Below are 17,717 nucleotides of genomic sequence, written 5' to 3' on the forward strand. Positions count from 1 at the left end.
AAATGTGTTTCAAGATGACAGTTCGACTTCACTTTGATGGTTAATGCAGTTATTGCAATTTTGTCGTTTTATCACAGTAGATTGGTTTATTTACATTTCAAAAACCAGAAGCCAGATTGCACTTTAGTTTACATATTTAAATGATCAGATATTAAGATGTGATAGACAGTTTTTGCATGACTTGAATGAGGCAAAATAACATGCTCGACTATATTGTTGTAATCATTTGTTTCAGATGTAATTATTTTCTGTATAAAAATTTGGTGTTCAAAGAGTCCGTTTTCAAACTTGAGTCTTGAAAAAGAGGGGGTTGGTCTTATGATCGGGGTCGTCTTATATTCGGGCCACTACAGTAATTAATTGAGATGTTTAGGCCTAGAGGAGTAATCCAACTCAATTTCTGTCATGTTTTCTTTTCCACTTTGAGCAAAGTATATCGCTTCTATTTTGACTGTTGAGACTTGATTCATTGAAAGTGAGGGAGATCATTTGTGTATGTGTTGAAGGGAAAGTCTATTTCAGTTTCAATTTACACAAAAACATCATTATGAACATGATCAGTATTGCGGATGTATGCAGTTTTTTTAATTCGACAGACCTTTCAATTTTTTAATCCAAGAGCCTTCCTGTGTGGAATTTGAATCTTCTCCCCGTGCCTGCGTGAGTTTCCGTCTCTGTGTGCCCTGCAATTGGCGGGCGACTGTTTTGGGGTGTACCCGTGCCTACCGTGAGTAAAAGTGGTTCAGAGAATGGAGCTATCATTTCTTGGAGAAAGCCATAATTTGCATCATGCTGCCTCATTCTTGAATGATCAATTCCCACAATTGGAAATGAACCCAGAGATCACATAAATTAGGCACAAGTAAAATGTTGATGCCTTTTGCACGCTTGATAGTGGATGACATTTGATTTAACTAAACATCTGTTCTGGCTGAATCATTTGAGCAGGTTTGATGTGCAACCTTAATTAAGTTGAGATGACTTTTGTAGCGGCGCCTGTGGGGAACACGCTCTGCGTTTCTCGCTGCGGCGTTGCAGCTAGCAGCCAGCATCTGTCGCTGCTGCAGTGGCCAGCATGACGTCTACTCACAAGACCCTTTCGAGCATCACAGTTGGGGGAACCTCACTGATGTTTTGCTCTAATCAGCCATCAAGTGTCCTGACTTGGAAGCTTCACTCCAGCTCGTATCTGCTCTCTGTGCCAAAATTGTTTCTACGACGAAATTACTTCGATAACTACCCCGAGGGGAGGTGAGGGGCCAGACAAAGAACGGCTCAAAAAGCCCCTTATGAAGAAAAATATATATGGACTCAGTTTTCCCTCGCCCGGACGCAGGTCACCGGGGCCCCCCTCTGGAGCCACGCCTGGAGGCGGTGCTCGAAGGCGAGCGTCTGGTGGCCGGGCCTTCGCCCATGGGGCCCGGCTGGGCACAGCCTGAAAAAGAAACGTGGGTCCCCCTTTCCATGGGCTCACCACCTGTGGGAGGGGCCAAAGGGGTCGGGTGCATTGTGAGATGGGCGGCGGCCAAAGGCAGGGACCTTGGCGGTCCGATCCCCGGCTGCAGAAGCTGGCTCTTGGGACATGTAATGTCACCTCTCTGGCTGGAAAGGAGCCCGAACTGTTGTTTGTGTCTATGCACCAAACGGCAGCTCAGATTACCCACCCTTCTTGGGGTCCCTGGAGGAAGTGCTGGAGAGCGCTCCTTCTGGGGACTCCATTGTTCTACTGGGTGACTTCAATGCTCATGTGGGCAATGACAGTGAGACCTGGAAGGGCGTGATTGGGAGACTATGTCTCTCAGCTGGCCTGGGAACGCCTTGGGATCCCCCGGGATGAACTGGATGAAGTGGCTGGGGAGAGGGAAGTCTGGGAGTCCCTCCTAAAGCTGCTGCACCCGCGACCCGACCCCGGATAAGCGGAAGATGGATGGATGGATGGATGGATGGATGGATGGATGGATGGATGGATGGATGGATGGATGGATGGATGGATGGATGGATGGATGGATGGATGGATGGATGGATGGATGGATGGATGGATGGATGGATGGATGGATGGATGGATGGATGAACTACCCCGATACACTATACCTTGCCGTTCTTTTGTAATTGTGAAATATTTCATTTATCATTAGCTGCATGATTAGCTGCAAATGGGCTATGCCGGGCATAATTGAATCCCCCCGGTATCGACAGTGTGATAACATACGAGATGACAAGCGTTTCACAGCCAGTTTCACTTCTCCCATGGCTCCATACTTTGCCGCAGCCTGATTGCTCGAGTAAGATTCATGAGAGACGTTGAGGTGTGTTGGAAGACTCCCAAATTATTTGCGGTGTTTTTTAAAATATATTTTTTATTATATTAAATTATTAGAAAGACACAACTTGAAATATCAACGTGATATCTTTATTATTATTATGAATTACATTATTAGTTATATTATTTTTTTATTATATTATTAAATTTAAAGACACAACTTGAAATATCGACGTGATATCTGCAAAAGCATATCCCTTTTTATATTCATTATATTATTAATTATATATATATTTTTTATTATCTTATTAAATGTATTATAAAGACACAACTTGAAATATCGACGTGATATCTGCAACAGCATATCCCGAGTTTGCTTTTTGCTGGACGATGATTGTGTTCAAAAACTGTTCTGCACCTTGAATGACCCTAGTACCTTTGGCTTCATATCGGAAATGTACTTTTCATGTAAGAACTTGTGAAAGGTCTTATTAGACATGTTAACTTTCCTTCTTGTATGGTGTCAGTCACTCTTATTTCTCTCGCAAGCTTTTTCTGCCAGAAGCCACAATCTGGAAGCGAACCAAACTGAATGTTGCTTTTTCATCGCTTATTAAATATGTTTCATAAAGGGAGGATTTGAAAGATGTGACTTCTGTAGACATTTGATAAATAAATGAGTCACAGCGAAGATAATCACTTTCACTTGCAGTCAAACATGTTTGGGACTTAAGGACTCTCAGAAATAATTGATGTCAGGGACTGAGCATGAACCCTTTTGATTCTTTTACAGTTCCATTAAAAATATCCAACGGGAAACAAAATACTGTTTTCTCCCGATGCTCCAAAAGTCTTCCAATATTCTGGAAATATGTACTTCAAAAGTCAAGCCAAATTCCGGAGTTCAAACTATGATTGGATGTCAAATACAGGCATTGAGAAAATCTTGTTCATTTTATTTATTTATTCAGACATTTCTTTCCCATCAACATGACTTTTTACATCACAAATGACCCAAAAGCAGCAAACAGCACAACACGTATCAACAATTGTGTTCTGAAATTTGACCCCATGCATGATTAAAGGGGACGATTTTAGACTGCTAAGCTCTATAGAAACGATGAGAGAAAGAGAGAACACTGAGGATGGGGGGGGTCGTGCATTTCCCTCATTAATTGCTTTTAGTAAGTGAAGTAACGACCCAGGTTATGTAGCCACTGCCTTTTGTAAGTCATCAAAGAAAGAAATAATGATGCTCCATTTTCTTTTTCCACGACCAGTCATTCTGTTGTTCTGTCTGCTGGAGAGCGAGAGAAAATGAGAGCAGAAGAGGACCGGATTGGGCAGGAGGCAAAAATATGAGGGGAGATAAAAATGAAAGATGCTGGAGAGTAAAATTAAAAAAGATTCCAGTGATAATGAAACAAAGGGAAGCAAATGAGGGCTGGTGCGGTGTTTGTGGAGACCTTCTGGAGTCCATCCAGCTGTCCTCATCCCAGCATGATAAATACACAGCAACAAACCTAATCAACACTATACTAAAGATGCCTCAGGGAAGACACATCACATGAGGTGTTTTGGACAATTGGATAAAACATTTCATAGTTGTGACAAGAGTCCAGTTATTGTGCACTCATGGGTGCGTTTCCAAACCTGCTGGAATCAAATTAGAAGCAGAAATAAATTGGAATGTTGTTGTTTCCTTTTGCCATCTGCTTGTGAAACTTGGTTAGCCTCACTTTGTATTACCGTATTTTTCGGACTAAAAGTCGCTCCGGAATATATGTCGCATTAGCCATAAAATGCACAATAAAGTGAAAAAAAAACATATATAAGTCGCTCCGGAGTATAAGTCGCATTTTGGGGGAAATGTATTTGACAAAATCCAACACCAAGAAAAGACATGAACGAGCAACAACAGGCGAAACGATACGGTATGCTAACGTGACATAAACATAAACGAAGAACTGAGAACGGGCCTGACGTAACATTGACAGTTATCCAAATAACTATAACATACCGTAATTTTTGGACTATAAGTCGCATTTTTTTTTTTTTTTACATAGTTTGGGTGGGGGGGCGACTTATAAATTATATATCAAATAACTATTATACAAGCAATAATAATATCAAACCATCTGTGTCACTCCAAATCATTAAATCCATTGATCATTCTTTATGTCAACAATGCTGCATGCGTGCCGTGCCGCTGACGGCGGTCGCACTTCAAATTATTCCACAAGCCCATATAATGATATATAAATTATATATGAAATAACTCTTATATAAGCAATAATATTATCAAACCATCTGTGTCACTCCAAATCATTAAATTCATCGATCGTCCTTTATGTCAACAATGCCGGGTGCGCACCGCTGACGGCGGTTGCACTTCAAATTATTCCACAGGCCCATATAACAATATATAAATTATATAGCAAACAACTATCATATAAGCAATATTATTATCAAACCATCTGTGTCACTCCAAATCATTAAATCCATCGATCGTCCTTTCTGTCAAAAATGCCGGGTGCGCGCCGCTGACGGCGGTTGCACTTCAAATGATTCCACAGGCCCATATAACGATGTATAAATTATATATCAAATAACTATCATATAAGCAATAATATTATCAAACCGTCTTTGTCACTCCAAATCATTAAATCCATGAATCATCCTTTATGTCAACAATGCCGGGTGCGTGCCACTGACGGCGGTTGCACCTCAAAATATTCCACAGGCCCATATAATTATAAACAACAATTTTATCAAACAATCTCTCGTGTCTCAGCAAAAAAAAACTCAAGATCTGATTTGAGGTTTTGATTTAGGTTTCCATTTAGATTCTAAATGGAAAGTACTTTTGCCGTCCACAGGCAGCCCAAGCTGGTTAACAGGGTAATGTAGAAGTCAACAAACAGGGCCGCAGTTGCTGGCCTTTCTGCTGCTGTGCCCGGCCGGATTGGTTAACCGTGACCCAACTCTGCGCGCAGCTCCAAGGCTCTCGCGCTTGACACAAATCTGCACAGCCAAGCAACTGTGTGGCAATGTCTACTTAGCTTTCCAGCTGTAGCTGCTCACCCTGAAGCAACGGGGCATCGCTTCTCAACACAAACTAAATGAGGGCGCTCCAAACATCCAAATGTATTTCTTTCCTTTTTTTTTTTTTGCCTCTGAGTTTTCCTCCTTGGCGCTTGACTGTTCCGTCCGAGTAAGAGACCCTCCATCTTGTCAGAATTGGGTGAACCAATGAGCCATGGTTAAACAGGGTGATGTTGGCACTTCCTCCACCTTGGAAGGCAAGGAAAAGAAAAGACTAACGCGCCAGTATTGCTCTTTTGGGATGGATTTTAGTTTCTAGCTTCGTGCTACTGTGCCCATCCCCATTTTTCTGCTTCCAGTGTATTCAAATGTTCTGTTCTGAAAAAACAAACAAACAAACAAACAGACATGGTTTTTTTCTTTTCATTGCCATCCGTCCCTCAATTTCTATCCAATGTGCTCAGTCCAAACTGGAATATCGCAAAATTTGGACAGATTGCCATGAAATTTGGTACAACTAAGCAGAGAATGTGCCTTCAGAATGAACACTAATCACTTTGCTTGACTTCTCCCCCAGCGTAGACATCTCATCAGATTGGTAATTAGTCCATGTTAATGAAGCAGAACATTTTTTATGCCGTCTTTCCAAATTGTTGTCGTAACGATGACATATTACACATGCTTCGTAGTTTTGCTTTACTTCAATTTTAAGTGCGTGCATGTCAAACGGTAATGATGTTACTAATTATGCGAGTGGTATACGTGGAAGGCATCGTGAACATATTTCACTTTGACCGTTTTGCATGATTGGGACCAAATACAAGGAAAAAGGAGTCTCAAAAAATTATTTTTAATAATATCATATTTTTCGACAATAAATGATGTAAACTGAAATAAGACTCAATCTGCGTAAGTCCATCCATTATAATCTTTTTTTTTTTTAACTATGTAAGTGATGTTCAAATAACTGTTACAAATGTAAGCTGACTTTTGTAAAATCAAACTTGAAAAAAAATCATATACCTGTTGCTCATACTTAAGATTACAATCTAAAACAACCACTTGTCTTTATTATCATATCGGAACATTTTGAGCCCAAGAGTCATTTGTTGCCGTAAGTTGCCGTGACACACTTTTAAATTCACTTGGGAGCAAAAAAAAAGAAAGGTTCCTGTCATTTTAAAAAATGTAGTGTAATTCTCTTATCACTGTCCTTCTTTTAACATTGTCTCTGCTGTGATCTCATCTAAATCGTTTAGTTTAACCCTTTGAATCACATGTGACTAAATTCTCCTTTTCCACAAAGACCTTTATGTGGGTTTTCCACTACCTAAGTTAGGAATCTAATTAGTTCAACCCAGACAAATTAACCTCAATTTTCTCATAGCAGCTTGTAAGGCCACGAGACTACCTGATTGTTGATTGTACGGCTACGATAAGGACTAATTTGAAGGGGGATGACATAAGGCACTCGAGAATGGGATTTTGACGTCACAAGGTCACGCGGCGGGAAGAGCTGCTCGGCTCGGTTGCGGCACCTATGTCCGCTCCATAAGCTGGGAGGCATTTTGTAACAAAGATGACCAGCGCAAGGTGCCAAAGTCGCTGTGTTGAACAAATGTTCTGTTAGCCCTGGGCCGCCGCACTAAGCCTTGGCCTGAAAGAAATAACGGCGTTCCGTACAAGTCGCACGCACGCACGCACGCAAGCTGCAGAGCGCAGAAGGTGCTTTTCATTGTGGAGGCATAATTGACCATAAATTCATCCATTGCTTCTCCTTGAAGACAAGGTCCACAGAGGCTTGTTTCTCAATCTAGTAACATCTTACTCTACGATGCAGTCGTCTTTGTTCGTTCTGTCGGCTTAACCCAATTTGGGTCTCACCGCAAGCGCTTCTGTCTAATCCCCCATCTTCTGCATATTCGACTCGAATTCCAGTTAACTGCAAATCTTGCCTCACAGCCTCCATAAATCTTTTCAGGCTTTGCCTTCTACCTGGAGCTTGCATTTCCAAGCATCTTGTCACTCCTGTGTAGCAATCCGCACAATCTCTAGCTGCCTTTTCTAAGTCTTTGGGTCTGTGCTGTCCGTCCAATGAACTCATTCCCAATCCTGTCCGTCCTCGTCACTCCCCAAAAGAATGTTCAGCTCCGCCACTGCAATAGCTGCCGTTGAATGAACGACACTCAATTAAATGAGGAACTTGGTTTTCTTTTTTGCCTCACTGCATGCACACATCTTCCCCCCAGACAAATCAATGACATGCATGACTGATGACTGCCTAACGTTAAGGATAAGGGTGGTCAGGTTTTCCTCACAGCACGCCCATCCCCGTTCAATAGTCAGGTTACGATGTAGAGGGGAGCCTCGGTTTCCCACCACAATACATTCCGGGAGGCTGTTCGAGAAGTGAATTGTTCAAATTCCGAATCATGTTTTCCCATGACAGATAATGGAAACAATTCTACTCCGTTTCAAACAAAACACGCCCGCCTTTTTGAAGCGTCTTTTCATTTGCGCATTTTTGTCCGATCGTGCAACCGCAGCGCACCGCCAAACGCCCAACCGTAGCGCCACGCTGACCGCGCAACCGCACCGCACTGGTCGTATTATTGTGACAGAGCCGTCGCTGAAAATTAGAAAATAGGTTTAAAGTCCTGATGTACTTTTCAATATTTAAGTGGACATCAGTGCGCAGGGAGCTTCATTTGGTCCGATCGCGCAACCGCCCGCAGCGCGCCGGCCGGGCGCTCACTGTCTGTCGCATTGCTTTAAGAGCGTCTTTTGTGTTTTACGATGGCTTTACTGCTGCCACTTGCTTCCTTTGGAGGCATGATTAGAGTTGAGTAACGCGACCCTAATAACGAACGGAGTCAGTTGGCACGCGGGTCCTCTCGGCTTATCTCGCGAGGTTCGACAACCGAATTTCGTCCGACATCCGAAGCGAAAAAATCGTGAATATTTTGTTCGAATACCGATTTGTTCGAGAACCGGGACGTTCGAAAACTGAGGCTCCGCTGTATATAGGCAGATAATGAACATGGTTTACGAAACGCGAGCAGACTGAGAAAGACAACAGTGAGCAAATCATGAAATGCTGGCAGAAATCAACTGCCATCATTTTTTCCCCCCCGCTTCACTAAAATGAGCAAAAAATATAAATAAGAGATGGCTTTTGTCTGGGACTTTTGACATCCTGTAACAGCTGAGAGTAGCTGGAGGAACGAGCGATGCTCGTTAACTCTGACCCAAATCATACGAGGCAGTGGAAGCTGTTAAAACACAGAGAACACGGTGCAGTGTGGGTGACCTAGATAGCATTGGTTTTGAAGGGAAAAAAAGCAGCTGTACATCACATTAAATCGCTTTCATCAAATACAATAAGGTACGTATGTCTGCTCTCTCTCACTAGTAATGGCTTTCTGATGAGATTATTTTTTGTGACAAGAAAAATACTTCTCTTATCATTCCACGACCTCGTCCGAGAACCATTTCTGCCTTGACCTGACAAACATTATCTGTCTTTGAGCGCGCATGAGAGGAGGCACCTGGTCTAGACGCGTGAGGAGAACTGGTGCTGATGAGGCAACGGCAACCGACGAGCTGTTGAAGGAAATAAGAGGAGAAGAAAGGATGATGGCAAGCAGGCAGCGCCGTGTCTCCATTTGCGCAGTCGCGTACGTGAAGCTGCGCGTATGTCGGCTGACGAATGGCGAGAGGAACAAATAAACAGCTCGCACGCTCCGGCGGCGTGACATTTTCAAGAAATTTGAGAAGTGCGAGTTCTTAATGCATTCCTCTCATGACTGGCTGACCGAGTCACATCCCTAGCGGTCTTGCATTTATACCTGCTTCGCCATCAATACCGATAGCCGTTGTAAAAATATATTATGAGGTTGACTTGGTACGCTTGCATGTATAAATATGCCAGGAAGTGGTAAATTAGATTTTTTAAATCAATTTTGTTTTTTAACACGTGCTGACGATCGGTCATGGTTTCAGGTGAAGCCACATTAGAGGCCAGCCATTTTGTATTGATGTATTTATTTATTTGATTTTTTTTTCATCAGTGGAAGAACATGAAACCAGACAAGTTAGGAGCACTATTGAAATGATGGGAATACTTGACAATGCGATGATACGTTCAGCACTTTTTTGGTCTGTTTAGGCTGAGGGTCTTCTTCTCCAACAAAGACCTGTCACCATGCCAACACAAGTAGCGGCAGCTGCCATGCCAGTTTGGCTCTCCGCCATTGTTAGCAGTAGATGATTCAAGGGCATTAAAGCGCAACATGGGGGGGGGTTCCAGCCCTGCCAGGATTTCCACCACAGTCTGTCGTTTGCCTGCCTTCCGCTCGTGCTGTAGCCCTGATCTTCTGGCCGTTTCCATGCACCAAATCCCCACTTGTGCTTTAATGTGCACAATTTACTCACGGGCAGCACATAAAAATCTTCTCCTTCAAGGGTGGCCGCTGAGCAGCATGCACTTGCTGCTCTTTCATGAAGGTTTGATGATCCAGAAGAGCTAATAACATCTTTGTTGATTTGGTAAATCTGCGCCTGCCATGTGCCACGTTCAATGAAACCTGTAATCAACAATCTGGGGGTATGTGTCAGTTGAATTTTTGAACCATCTCCATTCCAACATTAACAGTGTCTCCTTCTTGATCTTCTTGCAGGGTTGAGTGAGGCTGTGTGATCACATCTCATGTTCTCTCTGAGGGAATAATAGCCACTCCTGACCTACTGTGAAGAACAATCTTTCATACAATCGATGCCGCCGCCTCCCTCGGGAGGAATTATTCGCCAGCAATAGGTGAACATCCAGGAAAGAGCACCGGTCGACCATGTGATACTTGACCTTCACGGAGGCTTACTCCAGAGGACGTCCAACCAGATCGGAAGCTTTTCTCAGGAGGATCAACAAGCTCATCAAGCTCTTCATGTGTTGTTTGCTAATACGCACAAATGGCAAAGTGAAGAGGACTATCTATCAAGGCTGGATCTTCATTCGCAGAGGAGTAGCAGGCAGGAGTATGAGATTGATTATTCCGACTGCGACGAGCCCGTAAGTAAGGTGGCGAGTTGGGGAGTTGAGTCTGGGAGTCGGATGAACTAGTGTGGCCGCGAACCCCATGGTGGACTTGCTGTGAGACGGACAAAGGACTCAGCAGTGGAGGATGTCAGCAGAGGCCGAGCTCCAGCCGGGTGTCAAAAGCATCCAGAGAAAGGAGTCGAGGAGGATCAAAGGTAAGTGCTGTGGCAGTCCTGGACCGCAAATACTACATACCGTACAGGCCGTTCGGGGAAAATCATTTCCAAAATGTACATTCGTGCTAAAATGTGTCACGGCGAAACTTGCGCTATGGACTTTTACCGTGAGTACAAATCTCCAATCCACTAAGATGGATAAAAGGATGAACAGTGATCCTGACAGTGTTAACTTTCCCCTCTTTGGAAATCTAAAAGCAATGTTTGAAGAGTGCTAAATAATTTTGGAGTACACGGCAAGCAGCGTCACTCAGTCAAGCTCGCCAGGAGGCTCCCTGTCTCATCCCAGCCATCCAGATGTCGTAACAGCTATTCCGTGTAGCCCTGGGCTTTGGGTAGCGCCATGATTTAGGTGTCACGGACAGGGTAATTCACATCCTGTCGCTTTGATGAACGGCAGACGTGATGTAATAGGATGAGGCATTCTCCCAACGGTTCGCTCGGAGATTGAAATGAGAAAGAACGGGGGGGCTATTCAAGGGGACGGCAAAGTGAGCAACAAGAGGAGTCTTTCTCATTTGCTTCCCTCACTTGACTTCAGCCGCTCTCATTTTGCTCATTTTTCTATCCATGAATAAAAGCCACTCCAGTGAGTTGAGTCAATCCAGCTCCAGCGGCGTGGCTGAAGCCAGGCCGCGGGGCCGAATCCTCCGTGGCTCTTTCACTAGCTCGCTTGGCCTGCTTAGTTAAATGGCCATGGCTGGAGGAAGGCCCATCGATTTAAGCTAAGTGGAGGCAGAAAGAGAGAGAGAGAGAGAGAGAGAGAGGCTATTATACACATGGCCATGCGGCTCATCATAGGGGACTCGCTGCCTCTGACTTTAGCATGTTAATCACATGTGCTGCAGAGAGCACTGCCTCAATCCACTCAGATGCCATTTAGATCCATATAAATGGAAATGGGGCAACAAAAATGGATGCGCCCCTTGCTGTAGATGTGAGTGCAGGTGAAGGACGCGTCAAGGACCCAGATGATGACACAAAAATGTATAGTAGAAGCCATGAGGGATTTTAGAGTCACATTTCGGCGGGGAACACAAAACAGGTGTCATATAATAAAACACGCATTTAATGCTTGTGATGGAATGTAAAATGTCTGGCGACCTTGGTAAATATACAAAAACCTTTTACGTCAACAGTCAGCCGTGTGTGAATGGCCATTCACTTTTATACATAATATTCTGTGCGTGCGCGCGCGCGTGCGTGCATGCGTGCGTGCGTGCGTAAAAGCTTCATGCATTAGGAGCATGTCCACTCAGTTGAATGCATACAGTTTATTTATGTCTGCATTAGCATAAGGGAATGAGAGAAATTAGGCTAATTGTTACTGTCCGCTAGTCAGCCTTCCAACTCCAAAAGTGTCACACACATATATCACTCAACTTCTATGTTTTGAGAAACGTTTATGCTCGTGTGGACACAAAATTACACAAAGAACCGTAGGCATGGCTATTACAGAATTTGAAAAAATATACGTAAATATTCTGCCGATTCCCATTAAATTCACTCATGTACCATTGAACAAGTCTCTGTCCCAACTGTATGATATTTATCTTGAATACATTGATGACCTTCCACCAAATAATATTGCAAAAAAAAAACCCCCCCCAAAAAACCAACTACTTTTATTTTGCTTTCAGCTCACTTTCATTCAATCATTTTCATGACTTTTATAATTTAATACTTGGACAAGTGGGGGGAGGGGGGCTCATGTTCTGGACCAGAAATCAAGTTTGACACGCTAAAGAATGCATTGATAGTCTTGAAATTCACTGCACAGATTCAAAACAATCTGCCAGCTCCAGAAAATTGTGGAACTTCCTCCATGAATCACAGTAGTTTATTTCTTTGTAGAAGCACAACAGGAAAACAATCTTGCTATCCCTCCTGTAAAATTAAAAAAAGCAACTCAAGCAGAGATTGGTGAAATGCTTGTTAACAATCCTATAAAGCTCCTGTCAGGATGTCCTTGGGATAGATGACAAGGCTGGAGCTCTTTGTCAAGTCACATCAAGTCTCATTGAGACTTACAGTACACAAAGTGTTTGACTGCAGTGAAAATATGAAATGATTTATATTTACTTATATTTACAATTATTTATTTATTGTGTTTATTCTTATTCCATTTTTTGTCCACTTCAGTTTCATTCATTTTTGATAGCAAAATCAAAGTAATGCCGTTCAGTTAATATTCAGTACAAAATGGAGATATTAGTTTAACATTTGTGTTTATAACCTCATGCGCCTCTCAAGCCACTGAAACAAATGTTTGACTCGGTCTCCATAGCAACTACCGTAAACTGTCTTCTTGTGATGGGATCACACCGGACGTATATGTCACTGGCAGGTCCAAGCAGGAGCGCTAGCAGGGAGGTGCCGCAATTTAAAAGAGAAGCTGATCCATCACGTTGGAAAGATAACTGAGCTTAATTGCAACCACTTTTCACAATTACATCGACTCTATAATCGAGCTGAAAAGCGTTGCGGCAAACGTGATCATTTTGCTATAAACAATAGCCCTCATTAATGGTGTCAATTTGTACAATCCATCATTTATCCCTTGGATAATTTTGGCCATCATATTTTCTATTTCGATAAAGTAAACAATAGCCCTCGTTAACAGTGTAAGTTTGTAGAATCCATCTTTGATCCCTTGATGAATTTGGGCGAAAGGAGTGTGTCGCCTGTAAAAGTGTGTCTGTGTTTGCTGAGGCTTATGAAAGTTGTTTTGTTTGCATGGAGGAAGGCAGATGGCAGGGACAGATTTGCCCTCCTCAAACATGATCCATGGGACATCTTTACTAAATCATAGCAGGTCAGAGAGGACACTTAATGGCTGTTGTCGTCGAAGTCCCGTGCAGAGATTAACGACAGGATGGAGCATCAACGTAGCAAGAAAGCGAAGCGCAGGAAGCTTCACCGTGACAAGTATGACTATCCGGAGGGTGCGGTGTCATTTTAAGGCGAGGAGACAAGCAGACACGGCGGGTACAAGCTCACAGGGAGTCAAAGGTTAAGCTTCCCCGTTGCCCGTTTCCCCAACAAAAAGTTTGCGGTTGCCAAGATCTTATATCTGGAGGGACGCTTTTGACACTCCATCTGCTGCCATCTGTCCCTTGGCTGTCCCCATTCTAGAGCGGTGATGAGAGACAAGCCCTCAAACAGTTTGGAGAAGCATGGCTAACTGTAATTCTTCTCTATGTGCTCCTCTTCCGCAGCCACTTTGGCGAGAGCGACATTTGGTGAGAGCTTTTACCGTCCAGCTGGCTTCCATTTTCTTTTTTTTACCTAAATATCAAAGTGTATTTTTTGAACATTGTTAGAAAGGGCAGCCCATGCGGCAAAGGTCTCTTTGTGTTCAAGAGACCTTTGGGATGTCAAATTCAATGCCGGGGGCTTGATACGGCCCGTCGCATCATTTTACGTAGCCCGCGAATACAAATTGTACATCAACTTCACGTGTCAACACTAAATTTACAAATGACACTTTTATAAAATAGAGATAACACTAGCCTTTTTTCATTACCATTGGCCTTTTTATAATAGAACCGTTTTACTAGTCGCTGATTTCAAAACTAATTATTTATCAGTTTGTTGTGTGGCCTATAATGTAGATAATATTGAGCATTGACAGTCCCAATGGCCCTCTGAAGGAAACTATGACTACGATGCGGCCCGCGACAAGAATGGATATTTGACACCCCTGTTTGAACCCCTTTCAGGCCACCAGGACTTCACGAGGGTGGGCGTGTTAAGATGCAGACCAACAGTAAACAATACTTTAGGCAAGCCTCTGTCAGGCGCATTATGAGCATCAGGCTCATGGGCCAGAAACGTTATGAGGACCATTCAACCTTGGGTAATTGTAAATCCCCCAAAATCCAGAGGAAAATGTATCACCACACCTAAAACACACACACACACGCGCGCACAAACTTGCACAACTCTCTTCCGCACAATGTGACAACATAAAACAGCATGCCTCACAGCCCTTTAGTCTTCAAATACAACACACTCACTTGTCTCGATCTGAACCCAGAGCACGTTGCACAGGAGTTATGCCACTGTGTTAAGACTCTCATTCAGTATGCAAGGCCTATTTTTTTGGAGAGGATCTCTGCATAAAGCTCCAAATCTCTCCCAAAGTGTTATTACGGGGAAATGGCACACTGAATAGAAAGAAACAAATGGCAAAGAACATCTGGTTAAAGCTCAGCGGAGAGAGCTGGACTCAATCGGACTGATGGTGTTTGAAATGCAACTGGAGCAAGCATGCATTTTACAACACATTACAATATGAGTCAGTAAAATTGGGATAGCGTGCTTAATACTGTATGAAGAGACTCCGGAGCCCTTGTAGCTACAAAGGATAGCATGGAGTATTTGGTTTCATTTGGAGCTTTCCCAAAGAATCGCATTACAGCTCATACTGTAAATACATGATAAGCATTGAAGCGCTCTTCTACCTTTTGAATGTGTGCGTGACAAGCCGAGTTTAGTACATTGTGGCTGTGTTTAAGACTCCTCGTGCTTTGGCAGAGAAACAAGTCTGAATTAGGCCGAGATTTGACATTCACTTGCTTGGAGACTTTAATGACTTTAGCATGGTTAAGCCCTCCCCCAACGTTTGGAGGATTGTGCCCTCATAAATTAATGAGACGGTGCGCAAAGCCAAGACAAGCGCTTGCATTAGAACCAAGACTTTACATTTATTTCAATAACCTGGATAAGTTCCTTTTTTGCTCAATTTGGAAAAATCTGTTCCATGGTTAAGAATGAACACCCCAAAAGAAAAAGTCTTGAAGCGCTTCTTGTTTGGTGTTGGCATTTAACCTTCTAATAATTTCTCAATATGGCCCTTTACATCGGATGCTAGAAGTGCTCGTGACCTAGAATTGAGTGAAAGGCCTCGAAAACGAATCTCCAAGGTGCTTAAGACCTTGAGAAATCTCAAAGGGGGTCACCAGTGTGATGACCCCAGCTCGGGTTACGGGAAAACATTTCGCACATGTCGGGGCCACAGGCTCATGTCATTCCAGTGATAAATCTGCAAATGAAGTCATTGCCACTGTCATGTGTCAATCATCATCAGCACGGGTGGGGGCGGGGGGGGCAGAAAGCTTGAGGCAACGTAGGGCTCTCAGAAATCATCTCTGAATCCCGCCTACACCCAAGAAGGCTCCGGTCGCCGAACGTCACTTTGACTTCAAAAGGCACCTTTGGGCGATTAGGATGAAGACAGTAAACCAATTTTTTGCTTCATTATTTCCTCACTGGCTTCTAATTTATGATTCACTCTGCATTTCCTGTTCCATAAATATTTATGGCAGAGCAGCTGACTCATGTACCCTGTCCTCTCCTTCCCTCTTTGTCTTCCCGCCGCAGGTCAGGACCGCACCGAGGCGGGGCTTATTAAGCGTTTCCGCGGAGATGGCGTGCGCTACAAAGCCAAGCTGATTGGGATTGATGAGGTGACAGCAGCACGTGGAGACAAGCTGTGCCAGGATTCCATGATGAAGCTCAAGGTGTGTGCGTGTGTGTGTGTGTGTGTGTGTGTGTGTGTGTGTGTGCGTGTGTGCGTGCGTGCGTGTGTGTGCACGTGTGTGTGTGCGCGTGCGCATATGGGAGTGCGTGCGCGTGCGCGTGTGTGCGCACGTGTGTATCTTCACATCTCACTCCGATTTGGAGAAGAGATGTGCGAGCACGTCTGAATTGTCCCGTAAATGAGTAAGGCACTGCCTTCTTCCTCACAGTTGACGATTCATTTTAGCACTCGAAAGAGCCGAACAGACAGAACAAATCAAAGCAGTCCTTATTAGGTGGTACAACGCAGCTACGGGCTACGTTTCATCTTCATCAAACTCGCTCCTTCACTTTAACTTCATTGGTCCTTGAAAGAAAACGCTTTTTTGTTTCTTAGCACTTTGTGTCTATTCCTGTTAACCTTGTGTAAGTGAATTCTCATCAAAGGAGATATTTCAAGCAACATATAATCATCTAAAATCCTACATGGTATCATTTTTCTTTGACATTGAAAAAAATGTGGAAGGCGCTGTCCCTTGAAGGACTGTTACGGGAAGTTGGAAAAAAAACTCTCCATATAGTCGATACCGACACTAAAAGAACCTTTTTGGCAACCGAACTCTGACATTCCAGCATTAACCTCTCTATGACACCAGCAGTGAGCAGCCCGAAGTAGTCAATACACAAGTGCTATGATCTGGACTGGGGATAAAGAAGGGGAAGGGTTCTCTATTGAGCAACCTTTCACTGCCGTGAGGCCGAATCCACCAAATAGAGAAGATGGCTGATTGACAGCAACTATCAACTCTCCCACTGGTCCGTTAAACAGTGCTGTTTATCTGCGCCTGACTCCTCTGCTGTTCTGTCCAAACAGAACAGACACGTTTTTGAGGCATTGCCAAATATAATGATGATAATAATAATAATACATGTTGTGTGCACTGGCGGAGCTAGTTTTTTTGGGGGGGGGGCATCATGGCATGGGGTGGCCAAGGTTATCTTAGGGGTGTCTGCAAAAAAACTATTCTACAGAAAATACTGATAAACATTCAGAGTAAATTCACTTTTAAAAAAATCCCAGAAAATTGGAAAATGCAGATAAAAGAAATCCAAATGACCTGCATGTCAAATGTGAGCTGTGCTGTAAAGTTTTGAGGTGAAGGGAGGCCGATTACAAATGAGGTCGACCGCTTGTTAACGTCACTGCGGTTTTGTCCGACATGAGGCAGCAGGTCTTTTCTTCTTCCCCTCCTCTTTCTTCTCTGGCAACGTTTGTTCTATAAAAGACACATCAAGCAAACTCTCCGCGTCAAAAGGAACACAGTGGAAATGTTAACAGGTTTTTATTTTTTTATTTTTTAATTACAGTCGAGCAGTTATCTGGAATAAAACAGACTTCAAAGGCTTTCTCCATTGTTCAGTCAGCATCACGTGAGAGTTGCCGGAGCGAACGCGTCACTGCATTTTGTCAGCAAATCTCCCCTTTATTGTTGTCAGCTAGCACTCCCGTCTTTCACGCTAAAGTGCAAGTAGACCTACATAAAAAGATCAGCCTTGGAGAAGAAAAAAACTGCAATTATACTCTATATCCAACTCTCTGCACAAGGTGATGTGAATC

At 43.4% G+C, this 17,717-nt stretch overlaps 1 protein-coding gene across 2 annotated transcripts in view; it reads left to right on the forward strand.

Moving 5' to 3' along the window:
• Positions 1 to 17,717, forward strand: part of LOC148387981 (disabled homolog 1-like) — a 46,155-nt gene that overhangs the window by 17,896 nt on the left and 10,542 nt on the right. For both annotated transcript variants that reach the window (XM_088397071.1, XM_088397072.1), the window contains exons 3-4: positions 9,985 to 10,555; positions 15,962 to 16,101. In XM_088397071.1, coding sequence (XP_088253197.1) covers positions 10,486 to 10,555; positions 15,962 to 16,101 — 210 coding nt within the window. In that variant the 5' untranslated portion in view covers positions 9,985 to 10,485. The remainder of the gene's footprint in view (positions 1 to 9,984; positions 10,556 to 15,961; positions 16,102 to 17,717) is intronic.

This window comes from Syngnathus floridae, chromosome 14 (assembly GCF_059516105.1).
Source record: "Syngnathus floridae isolate MCC-2025c chromosome 14, RoL_Sflo_1.0, whole genome shotgun sequence".
In the NCBI taxonomy this organism is placed as follows: domain Eukaryota; kingdom Metazoa; phylum Chordata; class Actinopteri; order Syngnathiformes; family Syngnathidae; genus Syngnathus; species Syngnathus floridae.